Below are 13,774 nucleotides of genomic sequence, written 5' to 3' on the forward strand. Positions count from 1 at the left end.
GCTCCGAGACAGGATTGTTTCGAGGTACAGATCTGGGGAAGGCTACCAACAAATGTCTGCAGCATTGAAGGTCCCCAAGAATACAGTGGCCTCCATTACTCTTAAATGGAACAAGTTTGGACCAGGCAGTCCTGAGGTATGGTCCTAGGGCTCAGGTCCTCCAGGAGGGGAGAGAGGGTGAGATGGGAGAATTAGAGGGAGCATATCTAAGATCTCACAGGAGAATTACACCAGATTTAACAGACTGACCCTCGCCGCTCGGCAAATAGACTATTTCAGCGTAGATACAGGAGACTGAGATAGGGGAGCTAGGTTACATCCACAGTTAGCCCCGGACAGGGACAACCAGGCAGGAAACCCCAACCACTTTGACAAAGCACAGTCCCCCACACCACTAAAGGGATATCAACAGGCCACTAACTTACTACCCTGAGACAAGGCCGAGTATAGCCCACGAAGATCTCCCCACTGCACGAGCCCAAGGACAGGAAGGATGGAAGAGCAAAGAGCAAGCCAGTGAGTCAGCCACCGTAATGGGGTCAGAGGCAGAGAATCCCAGTGGACATAGTCGGCCAGGCAGAGACCGCAAGGGTATTTCGTCACTCCACGAGGCATTTCACCATGACTGACATTAATGCCACATGATGATAGTCATTCAGCTCCGCTGGATTGTTCTTTTTTAGAACTGGTCAGATCTCAGATGTCTTCAAGAGTGAGGGAACAATGTGTTCTGATTGGGAGTTGTTTAAGAGAGTGCAAAAAATGGTCTGCCAGCTCATCTGAGCATTCCTTCAGTAGACTTTGTTGGATTTGATTCTCTTGAAGACCTGTCTCACCTCCTCCTTCTCAATGGTTGGCACCTCCACTCCATCCAGGGACTGGAGCGGCAGTTTTTCCGTCAGGCTTTCTGTTACAGTGGAGAAGTCGTGATTATCAAAACAGTTAAAAGTGATGAGTTCATTGACAAACTGTTCCTCTTCCTTCATGTTTTTGCCTTTGGTTTTCTTTTTGGCTTGCTCGGTGAGGGTTGCCAGACTTTGCTAGGCCTGCCTGAGGTTCCCTGTGTGGAACATGTTTTCCACTTTATTTTTGTAGTTGTCCTTAGCCTGGGCTATTGGTTGTTTTACTGTCCTCTACAAGGTTTTCACCTCCTGTTTGTTGCCAGCAGAAAAATGTGTGTTTAAGCTCAGCAGAAATGGCTTGTTATTTGGATAGCATTTCACCATCTTTGTAGGGGCTAACATGCCCTCAGAGAAATGGATATAGACAGTCACTACTCATACTGACTCAAGGGTATAATCCATTATAAAACTGTCCCAGTTTGTACAGGACAAACAGCTTTGCAGGCTTTCTGTAGCTTTCTCTTACCATATCTTGACTGCCCTTTCCTTCATTTTTTTCCTGTTTCACTTTCTTTGAATGCTGGCAGTAATTGAATTGCCTAGTGGTCCGATGTGCTCACTGGGGGCTTCAGAAACTTATATGCCCCTTTTTATTATTGCTGTAACACAAATCCAATTTACTATCTCCCCCATGGGCTACAAGTAACATTGTTCATAGTTCGGTAGGACAGTATGAAGTGAGGAGTGAAAATACAGTATAAATAAAGAGGTGTGGAGGAAAATAGAGAGAGTAGAGAGGAGCAGGTCTAAGGGATGGTGAAGTGCCCTAAGAAGGGCTCTGTCCGTCTCCAGGAAGAATGGCTTGTAAACAGGAAGAAGTGTTTGGAAACACCCATGCTTAAGTGGTTGAGCCCAGGCCGCATCATTAGGCCTGTCGTTATGACACAGAACCAGTGTCTGTCTTTCCTCTTTTCCCCATAGCAGGCATGAGTCACTCTTTTTAGGGATAAGCTGTTTCCAAAAGGGCCTCTATTTCCTATTTAGTGCGCTACTTTTGACCAGGGCCCATAGGGTTCTCTTCAAATGTAGTGCACTTTATAGGAAATAGGGGGACACTTGGAATGCAGAACAGTGTCTGCCCAACAACGTTCATCCCAGCCAGAGCAACCCACCCTTCTAATGAATGGATGTATTTTTTTGTATAGACTGATGAATGAGACCATTTTTTTTCAATTTTTGTAGATGGTACAGCAGGTTTTCGTAGAAGGCGTACAGCAGTGGAAGAGTTACTGCTCACCGCTCTAAAATAATCGTTTGAATGTCCCAAACAAAACGAGCTTGAGGCTGAAATCTTTTAAAGATTTCAATTCAATGATTCAGAATGTAATACTGTTGCTATAGGCCTATAGTGTATTAACGGATATCTGGTTCCCTAAATTTGACCTCATGGAGAGGACAGAATGTATGCCTTTGCAGTCATTTGTAATTTCGCAATTAAGAGCCCGTTTTTCTGCCAACCTACCCCTTCCCACGGACTTTCGTTAGCATCCATTTGGATGTACATTTCATTCAATTACAGGTTCAGGTCTCTTCAAAATGGTTTCCATTCCATGTCGCTCTTCTGCACGTGTGGTGTCTTGTTGAATGCCAAACCAAAATATAGTCTCACCAAGACACCAACCAGACACAAAACCCTGCTGACTGGGTTTGGGCCCTTCTTCACTCAACCAAGACATTCCTGCTCACCGGCAGATCAGTCTGTCTGTGTCCGTCGCTGTGTGTCTTTCGCTACAATCTTTTTCTGTAGATTTATAGTGTCAGCTTCAATTCAATCAAGTCTCGGGGAGGTTTAGGTTGTTTTCCTCTTAACGGTGGGATAACGTTGGCTTGACAGGGGTGGTCTCTCCCTATCCGCCACTTAAACCAACGTGTCTTGAGTGCCTGAGGCTGGTCTAGCGGGTAACGCCACCGCCTGTAGCACATACAGATTTACGAACTTAATTTGAGCCAATTTGCTACAGCAGGAAAATAATCCTCCAGCAACAATTATTATGTGGATTATAATTAATGGACATTTTTGTAGGGGTTGACACATCCAAGCGGAAATTACAAACTAAAGAAGCTTTTTTTAAACCTCAAATATACTACCGTAATTTCCGGACTATTAAGCGCACCTGAATACAAGCCGCACCCACTGAATTTAAACATTTTCTTTATTTTGAACATAAATAAGCCGCACATGTCTATAAGCCGCAGGTGCCTACCGGTAGATTGAAACAAATTAACTTTACACAGGCTTTAACGAAACACGGCTTGTAACAAAACAAAAAATTTGCAGTAAGCTTTAGTTGTCTTTTGCACTGAGTCAATTCCTCACGCTGCTGTTTCCAACGTCTTATCATCGACTCATTAAGACCAAGCTCCCTTGCAGCAGCTCTATTTCCTTTTCCAACAGCCAGATCAATCGCCTTCAACTTGAAAGCTGCATCATATGCATTTCTCCGTGTCTTTGCCATGAGGGTGACTAAATGACTACCGTAATCAGAATGATGGGAAGTTTGAGAGCGCTCGATTTAATCTAAACAGTAAACAAAAAAGTGGTTTGACCTTAACCCGTTCGGCAATTTCATTGGTCTAATGAATGCTTCATACCGCCAAAAAACTGAGCGCGTCACAGAATGTGTTTTTTTGGAGAGAAAAAAAATTGAAAGCGGGAAAAATCCATATATTAGCCGCGTCATTGTTTAAGCCGCGAGGTTCAAAGCTGGGAAAAAAGTTGCGGCTTATAGTCCGGAATTTACGTTACAAGTTTTACACTACCGTTCAAAAGATTGGGGTCACTTAGAAATGTCCTTGTTTTTGATTGAAAAGCAAATTTTTTGTCCATTAAAATAACAAATTCATCAGAAATACAGTGTAGACATTGTTAATGCTGTAAATGACTATTGTAGCTGGAAACGGCTGATTTCTAATGGAATATCTACATAGGCGTACAGAGGACCATTATCAGCAACCGTCACTCCTGTGTTCCAATGGCACGTTGTGTTAGCTAATCCAAGTTTATAATTTTAGTAGGCTAATTGATCATTAGAAAAGCCTTTTGCATTTATAGTAGCACAGCTGAAAACTGCTGTCCTGATTAAAGAAGCAATAAAACTGTCCTTCTTTAGACTAGTCAGTATCTGGAGCATCAGCATTTGTGGGTTCGATTGCAGGCTCAAAATGGTCAGAAACAAAGAACTTTCTTCTGAAACTCGTCAGTCTATTCTTGTTCTGAGAAATGAAGGCTATTCTATGTGAGAAATTGCCAAGAAAGTGAAGATCTTGTACAACGCTGTGTACTACTCCCTTCACAGAACAGCGCAATCTGGCTTTAACCAGAATAGAAAGAGGAGTGGGAGGCCCCGGTGCACAACGAGTGTCCAGTTTGAGAAACAGACGCCTCATAAGTCCTCAACTGGCAGCTTCATTAAATAGTACCCACAAAACACCAGTCTCAACGTCAACAGTGAAGAGGCGACACCGGGATGCTGGCCTTCTAGGCAGAGTTCCTCTGTCCAGTGTCTGTGTTCTTTTGCCCATCTTAATCTTTTATTTTTATTGGCCAGTCTGAGATATGGCTTTTTCTCTGCAATTCTGCCTAGAAGGCCAGAATCCCGGAGTCGCTTCTTCACTGTTGACGTTGAGACTGGTGTTTGTGAGATGTTTTCAGATCTCCAAAGTTGACGGATGTCAAGTTGAAACCATGTCCCATGATATTGGCTGTGTAGATCCATCTAGCCATTAGTCTACTTTGAGGTCTGAATACATCTGACAAACTTTCATTTTTTAGTGAAATGTCCCTTTAAGTTCTCCCTCTACAAGCCAAATTGAGCTTGATGTTGTTTTTTGTTTATCTGGGCAGTATCTGGGCTGGATACAACAGTATCAAATTTTATTGGTCACATACACATGGTTAGCAGATGTTAATGCGAGTGTAGCGAAATGCTTGTGCTTCTAGTACTGACAATGCAGTAATATCTAACAAATAATCAAACATTCACAACAACTACCTTATACACACAAATGTAGGGATGAATAAGAATATGTACATATAAATATATCGATGAGCGACGGCAGTGCGGCATATGCAAGATGCAGTAGATGGTATAGAATATAGTATATACATATATGAGATGAGCAATGTTGTACCACAGTACAACAACACCCTGCTCTTTCCACTCTTATGATTTAAAGTCACCAGAATAGTATTTTGTATACGATTACCTGTATAGTTACTGTGAAGTGTGTTTGCACCTTGTTCTTGATCTTTCTGGACAGTGTGTTGTCGGGATACAATGGTACCATCTTTGCCTATGGCCAAACTGGTAGCGGGAAGACCTTCACCATCACAGGAGGCGCTGAGCGCTACAGTGACCGGGGCATCATCCCTCGCACGCTCTCTTACCTCTACCAGCACTTCAGCCAGGTCAGTCATGTGATGGGCCTAATGCTGTGTAATTTTGGAATATGCGGATTTACTCCTTTAGGGGAGAATCCTACCTTCTACTTACATTTTCACTTTGGACAACATTTTCCCCACACATAAACAGCTGTGCTGTGAGCTAACACACTGAAAAATTCTAAATAGTGGGAGTTTTGATACTGTACCTCGCGATTTGCATTGTGTGTGGTGCATCAATCACGCTGTAATCTCTTGTGGACAGAGGTAGGTAGCATAAATTATATCTAATGTGGATCTTTTATTCAGGTGTAGTGATTTTTTTTTTTTGTCACTGATCATTTGGACAAATCACGATTTCGCCAGTGCTTGCATCTTTCAAATTTCGCAAGGAGAGGGGACATGTGACCCATAGACTTGCCCAAAACTTGCAGAGAGAGGGGGTGGCGCTACCTCCCTACTTCTGCTCCTCGTTCTAGTATCACGTATCCACCAGAACATAAATTGAGCTTCTGACGCAATTATGCAAGATTTTAGTTGTGGGTTGCCAATATTAATCACTCTGTAACTAAATATTCTTTTAAGCTAAAGTTTCACCTCACGGAAATTGTTAAAGAAAAGTTACAACATAACTGCAGATTATAATTTCACTTGCTCTCAGCGCTGTGTCTTTGTAAGAGGAAAATATCACCTTCAGTCAGTGGTGTAAAATACTTTTAATTACTAAAGCATTTTTTGGGGGTATCTGTACTTTACTTTATTATTTATGTTTTTGACTACCTTTTACTTCACTACATTCCTAAAGAAAATAATGTACTTTTTACTCCATACATTTTTCCTGACACCCAAAAGGACAGGAAAAGGGTCCAATTCACACACTTAAAGAGAACATTCCTGGTCATCTCTACGGCCTCTGATATTGTCACGATTTACCAGGAGCAGTAGAGAGGCAGAGTCAATTGCAGGAGACAGAGGTCCGGTAGTGCGATAGCGTTTAATAACAACCCGAAAACACCACAAGAAGCCGAAAGGCACAGGGCGCACACAATACTCAAAGGGGGAACACGTTCCCAAAACAAATGACGCACGGGGCGCAGCCCGGCAAAACTAGAATAGGGAGCAGCGCTTAATAACGTCTGTCCTGAATAGACATAAAACAATCCCGCGCGAAATCCTGAACTGAAAAGACACACTAAATACCCCCCCCATTAATGACAGACAAGGAACAGGTGCGGATCAGACAGACAAAACCAAAAGACACAGAAACATGGATCGGTGGCAGCTAGTAGGCCGGCGACGCCGAGCGCCGCCCGACCGAGGAGGGGCGCCGCCTTCTGTGGATACTGTGACAGATATGGTGGATTCACTATCCACAAATGCTTCGTTTTGTAAATGATGTCTGAGTTTGAGTGTGCCCCTAGCTATCTGTAAAAAATAAAAAAAATAAAAAATAGAAAATGGTTTGCTTAATATTAGGAATTTGAAATAATTTCTACATTTACTTTTGATACTTAAGTATATTTTAGTTATTACATTTACTTTTGATACTTAAGTATATTTTTAAACCAAATACTTTTACTCAAGTAGTATTTTACTGGGTTTAATTTTTACTTGAGTAATGTTCTATTATCTTTACTTTAACTCAAGTATGACAATTGCGTACTTTTTCCACCACTGCCTTCAGTCTCCCATCGACATAAATGCACGACTAAGTGAAAATTAGACCTCAGGAAGTACAGTGGATTTAAAAAGTCTACACACCCCTGTTAAAATGCCAGGTTTTTGTGATGTAAAATAATGAGACAAAGATTAACGTGAACAATTCAATTGAAAAAGAAACTGAAATCTTTGAGGGGGAAAAATAAAAAACTCACAATAACCTGGTTGCGTAAGTGTGCACACCCTTAAAGTAATACTTTGTTGTTGCACCTTTTGATTTTATTACAGCACTCAGTCTTTTTGGGTAGGAGTCTATTAGCATGGCACATCTTGATGTGGCAATATTTGCCCACTCTTCTTTGCAAAAGCGCTCCAAATCTGTCAGATTGCGAGGACATCTCAAGTGCACAGCCCTCTTCAGATCACCCCAGAGATGTTCAATTGGATTCAGGTCTGGGCTCTGGCTGGGCCATTCCAAAACGTTAATCTTCTTCTGGTGAAGCTATGCTTTCGTGGATTTGGTTGTGTGCTTTGGGTCGTTTTCGTGCTGAAAGGTGAACTTCCTCTTCAGCTTTCTAACGGACGCCTGAAGGTTTTGTGCCAAAATTGCCTGGTATTTGGAACTGTTCATAATTCCCTCCACCCTGACTAAGGCCCCGGTTCCAGCTGAAGAAAAACAGCCCCAATGCATGATGCTGCCACCACCATGCTTCACTGTGGGTATGGTGTTCTTTGGGTGATGTGCAGTGTTGTTTTTGCGCCAAACATACCTTTTGGAATTATGGCCAAAAAGTTAAACCTTGGTTTCATCAGACCATAACACATTTTCCCACGTGCTTTTGGGGGACTTGATGTTTGTTTTTGCAAACTTCAGCCGGGCTTGGATGTTTTTCATTGTAAGAAAAGGCTTCCGTCTTGCCACCCTACCCCATAGCCCATTCATTTACATTTTAGTAATTTAGCAGACGCTCTTATCCAGAGCGACTTACAGTAGTGAATACATACTTTTCATTTCATGCATTTTTATTTTTTTGTACTGGCCCCCCCGTGGGAATCGAACCCACAACCCTGGCGTTGCACACACCATGCTCTACCAACTGAGCCACATATGAAGAATACGGGAGATTGTTGTCACACAGCCAGTACTTGCCAGAAATTCCTGCAGTTCCTTTAATGTTGCTGTAGGCCTCTTGGAAGCCTCCCTGACCAGTCTTTTCATACATTTTGGAGGGACGTCCAGTTCTTGGTAATGTCTCTGTGGTGCCATATTTTCTCCACTTGATGATGACTGTCTTCACTGTGTTCCATGGTATATGTAATGCTTTGGAAATTCTTTTGTACCCTTCTCCTGACTGATATCTTTCAACAATGAGATCCCTCTGATGCTTTGGAAGCTCTCTGCGGACCATGGCTTTTGCTCTGAGATGCAACTAAGAAAATGTCAGGAAAATCCGACTAGAACAGCTGAACTTTATTTGTGATTAATCAGTCACTTTAAATGATGGCAGGTATGTAATGACTTCTATTTAACATGAGTTTGAATGTCATTGGTTAATTCTGAACACAGCCACATCCCCAGTTATAAGAGGGTGTGCACACTTATGCAACCAGGTTATTGTAAGGTTTTTATTTTTCATTTTTTCCCCCTTGAAGATTTCAGTTTGTTTTTCAATTGAATTGTTCACATTATAGGTCACATTAACAGTAGAAAAAGTTCTGACATGATTTATCTTTGTCTCATTCTTTTACATCACAAAAACCTGGCATTTTAACAGGGGTGTTGTAACGCCCTGGCCGTAGAGAGGGGTTTTTGTTCTTTATTTTGGTTAGGCCAGGGTGTTACATTGGGTGGGCGTTCTATGTTCTTTTTTCTAGGTTGGTTTGTTTCTTTGATTTTGGCCGTGTGGCTTCCAATCAGGCACAGCTGTAGCTTGATGTTGCTGATTGGGAGTCACACATAAGTAGCCTGTTTTTCCTTTGGGTTTTTGTGGGTGATTGTTTCTGTCTAGTGTTTTCTGTTTTGTTCATGTAGGACCGGACAGGACTGTTTGCTGTCGTTTCTGTCGAGTATTTTGTTTATAGTGGTTCATTTGATTAAATCTTTAAAATGAATACACATCCTCCGCTGCATCTTGGTTTTCTTACGACGACAGCCCTTACAGGTGTGTAGACTTTTTATATCCACTGTATCTAGGCCGTTAACAAATTTCCTCCATATCACTCACAAGTTGTTCCAGGTCACTCCAGTTGAGACTGCTTTTATCATATAACTGCTTTGGGTGCCTGTAAATAAAATACACCCATTTTCAGTCAAGTTTAGGCTATTGCACACATCCACTAGTGTGTAGGCCAGCTTTAGCCAGAGGATGTGAGTGACATAAATGCAGAAAATGGCATGATATCCAATTTAATCATACCCAGAAGATGCCCAGAATGAACGTGTTAATTGGCTTTTGATATATTGCCTCTGTAGCTAGATAAGAGAGATAAAAATCTAATAATCATTACTAACTTAGATTTGCAACTAAATGAGTTTGGATATCCCATACACTACAACTATTTTATTAGCAGTGGATAATATTTTTTTTTATTGTTTACATACCTATGTTATGTATGGCTTATGAATGTGTTAAGTCCTTATGAAGATACCTTCAAATGTGTTACCATAACCACCTAAATGGGTCTTTGTATTGTCTTGTTCTGCTATAATGGACATCTACAGGACAGCAGTATGGTGTACACCACCCACATCTCTTACCTGGAGATCTACAACGAGGTGGGCTATGACCTGCTGGACCCCCGGCATGAGGCCTCTCGCCTGGAGGACCTACCGTCAGTACCTCCTTCTTTCCTTTACTCTACTCTAATTAGGCCTGTACACTTAAAGAAGTCCTCCAGTGAATTTTTTTTTTTTTACTTTTCCTGTTGAAAAGTATAAATACAGTAAAGTACACACACGAAAGGGTAGAAACATTTTTTTGAGCAAAATAGTGTTTTTTTAGACACAACTGCAAACTTCATGGAGTAGGGCATTCAAGGAGTTGGGCTGATGGGAAGACGTGATGTCATCGACATCCCCACTTGCTTAAGGAACAATAGAAGAGCAATGAAGAACAAAAGAGGGAAGGCCCAACCCCCCACTTGTGTTATGTCATGACTTACCTAGACCACCTATTGAGATATCGCCTTTGTTAAGTAAATCAGGTGTTAAATTAGGTGAAAAGAGACTGGAGTGCCACTCAATACAGGCTTTGGTACATCCATGACATTTACATTTATATTTAGCCATTGAGTCTTGAAGAATTTATAAATGCCTCATGAGCTTTGTTCAACTGTCGTATCCCATCAGATCCCAAAATGTAGACCTGTTTTAGTACATTGTTTGTAAACAATGCAATTGTAAACAAACACTGTAGGCTAAAACAATACATTTGATCTCATGGACGGTCAGTCCTTGCATCCATAGCTCTGTCTCTGAATTTGACTGGTTATATTTCTCCAGCCCTTTTGCTCATCTGTTTAACAAAACAGTGGCAGTGGACCGCTTTGTTGTTTTCCCAATTCCAGAATGCCCCTTTTAATACAAACTATACATGTCTACCTAACATCTACTATACTGTTGTACGTTTATATGTACCTTTTCCTTTGCTGTGTTCTCTTTCTCTATCAGGTCATTGTGTGTTATTTATTATATATATATATATATATATATATATATATATATATTTTATATTTATATATATATATATATATATATATATATATATTACTGTTCAAAAGTTTGGGGTCACTAACAAATGTCCTTGTTTTCCATGAAAACATACATGAAAGTTGTTGCAAAATGAATAGGAAATATAGTCAAGGATATAATTATTCTGTCCTTCAAACTTTTCTTTCGTCAAAAAAAATCTTCCATTTGCAGCAATTACAGCCTTGCAGACCTTTTGGCATTCTAGTTGTCAAATTGTTGAGGTAATCTGAAGAGATTTCACTTCTTGCGTAGGGTTGAGATCCGGTGACTGGCCACTCCATTATAGACAGAATACCAGCTGACTGCTTCTTCCCTAAATAGTTCTTGCATAGTTTGGAGCTGTGCTTTGGGTCATTGTCCTGTTGTAGGAGTCAATTGGCTGCAATTACGCGCCGTCCGCGGGGTATGGCGTTGCAAAATGGAGTGATAGCCTTCCTTCTTCAAGATCCCTTTTACACTATACAAATCTCCCACTTAACCACCACCAAAGCACCCCTAGACCCAGACCCCCAGACCATCACATTGCCTTCACCATGCTTGACAAATGGCGTCAAGCACTCCTCCAGCATCATTTTTCATTTTTTATGCGTCTCACGAATGTTCTTCTTTGTGATCCGAACACCTCAAACTTAGATTTATCTTTCCATAACAGTTTTTTCCAATCTTCCTCTGTCCAGTGTCTATGTTCTTTTGTCCATCTGGTATTTTGTGGGTACTATTTAATGAAGCTGCCAGTTGAGGACTTGTGAGATGTCTGTTTCTCAAACTAGACACTCTAATGTACTTGTCCTTTTGCTCAGTTGTGCACCGGGGCCTCCCACTGCTCATTATATTCTGGTTAGGGCCAGTTTGCGCTTTTTGTGAAGGGAGTAGTACACAGCGTTGTATGATATCTTCACTTTCTTGGCAATTTCTCACATGGAATAGCCTTCACTTCTCAGAACAAGAATAGATTGACGAGTTTCAGAAGAAAGGACTTTGGTTCTGGCCATTTTGAGCCTGTAATCGAACCCACAAATGCTGATGCTCCAGATAATGACTAGTCTAAAGAAGGCCAGTTTTATTGCTTCTTTAATCAGACAACAGTTTTCAGCTGTGCTAACATAATTGCAAAAGGGTTTTCTAAAATTATAAACTTGCATTAGCTAACACAATGTGCCATTGGAACACAGGAGTGATGGTTGCTGATAATGGGCCTCTGTACACCTATGAATATATTCCATAAAAAATCTGCCTTTTCCAGCTACAATAGTCATTTATAGTGTCTGCACTGTATTTCTGATCAATTTGATGTTATTTTAATGAACGAAAATGTGCTTTTCTTTCAAAAGCAAGGACATTTCTACTTTCAAACTCAGTGCCTCTTTTCTTGACATCATGGGAAAATCAAAAGAAATCAGCTAAGGCCTCAGAAAAAAAATTGTAGACCTCCACAAGTCTGGTTCATCCTTGGGAGCAATTTCTAAACGCCTGAAGGTACCACGTTCATCTGTACAAACAATAGTACGCAAGTATAAACACCATGGGACCACGCAGCCGTCATACCGCTCAGGAAGGAGACGCGTTCTGTCTCTTAGAGATGAACATACTTTGGTGCGAAAATTTCAAATCAATCCCAGAACAACAGCAAAGGACCTTGTGAAGATGCTGGAGGAAACAGGTACAAAAGTATCTATATCCATAGTAAAACGAGTCCTATATCGACATAACCTGAAAGGCCACTCAGCAAGGAAGAAGCCTGCTCCAAAACCGCCATAAAAAAGTCAGCCTACGGTTTGCAACTGGACATGGGGACAAAGATTGTACTTTTTGGAGAAATGTCCTCTGGTCTGGTGAGACAAAAATAGAACTGTTGGGCCATAATGACCATCGTTATGTTTGGAGAAAAAAGGGGGAGGCTTGCAAGCCGAAGAACACATGCATCAAGCACACCCATCTCATTAGTGGTGGTGAGAAGATACATTATGTTAGACTAATTTTCAATTGACTGTCATAGCCCCACATTAGAAGTATGTGATGGTGAGTTGAGAAGACAATCAGAAATACTGTTAGATTTCAATTGACTACCATAGCCCCAAATAAAATAGTTAACATTGGCTTTTAATTACAACTTTTTTTCTCACATGGCTGGGGCTGCGATAATTTTCAGATACACTATCAAAATGGGGTCGTGGGCCAAAAATGTTTGAGAACCCCTGTCCTACAGTGTTCGCTGTCATTGCATTCTGACTCAGTAGTCTTGTCCATTTTGACATTTGTGAATGTTGTAATGAGGAATCAAAATGCATTTCACAAATGAAACAAGATCCCGCAATGATAACATATTTACAACAATTTCCAAGGTACGATCATGGATTGGTGTCAGCAAGCATTGGTTGGAGGTACTATCCGCCATTGTTTAATACATACCATTTTTTAATACAAGTGAATCGGGACACAGTTAATATCCAGTGGGAGCTAAGAAGGATAGCACCCCAGTAAAATCATCATGACTGTTGATGACCGAACATTAGCAGGGAAGGTCAAGAACTATCCCACATTGTGTGACGTTGTACCAACAACTTGTCAATCACTCATTTGCATGATTTCAAACGTTCACTCAGCCCTCTCATCCTCTTCGACCCTGTCAGTCAATCAATCCTGTGGAATGTTTTTGCTGGTGGTGGCCTAGGAAGTGACACCCAGCATCTGTACAAGCCATCTCTATTTGATGTCACTTGATGTGGGCAATAGCTCATCCACTGTTTGTTTTTCAGAGTCTTTGTCCTAAATGGCACCCTATTCCCTACATAGTGCACCCATAGGGCTCTGGTCAAAACTAGTGCACTATACAGTAAAGGGAATATGGTACCATTTGGAACGCATACAGATTGTGTCTGTCTATCACATTATAATCTGGGAATGGGGTAGATACAGCATGTGTACAGCAGGCTAGGGCACTGGGGTGTAGTTGTAGCCCAATGACTTGGTCTGCATTCCAAATGGCACCCTGTGTAGCACATTACTTTTGAACCAATAGTGCACTATATAGGGAAAAGTAGTGTACTATATAAGGAGTAGGGTGCCATTTGGGACATAGCC

The 13,774-nt window shown here is 41.2% G+C and overlaps 1 protein-coding gene across 2 annotated transcripts in view; it reads left to right on the top strand.

Moving 5' to 3' along the window:
- kif6 (kinesin family member 6) overlaps positions 1 to 13,774 on the top strand; it is a 288,300-nt gene that overhangs the window by 37,497 nt on the left and 237,029 nt on the right. The window contains exons 4-5 of one of the 2 annotated variants that reach the window (XM_082957633.1): positions 5,163 to 5,310; positions 9,665 to 9,774. The exons of the other annotated variant lie outside the window; for it this stretch is intronic. Of the exons in view, the coding sequence (XP_082813759.1) occupies positions 5,163 to 5,310; positions 9,665 to 9,774 (258 nt within the window). The remainder of the gene's footprint in view (positions 1 to 5,162; positions 5,311 to 9,664; positions 9,775 to 13,774) is intronic. 2 annotated transcript variants of the gene reach the window in all.

Source organism: Salmo salar, chromosome 11, assembly GCF_965601325.2.
Source record: "Salmo salar chromosome 11, fSalSal1, whole genome shotgun sequence".
NCBI classification, from domain to species: Eukaryota; Metazoa; Chordata; class Actinopteri; order Salmoniformes; family Salmonidae; genus Salmo; species Salmo salar.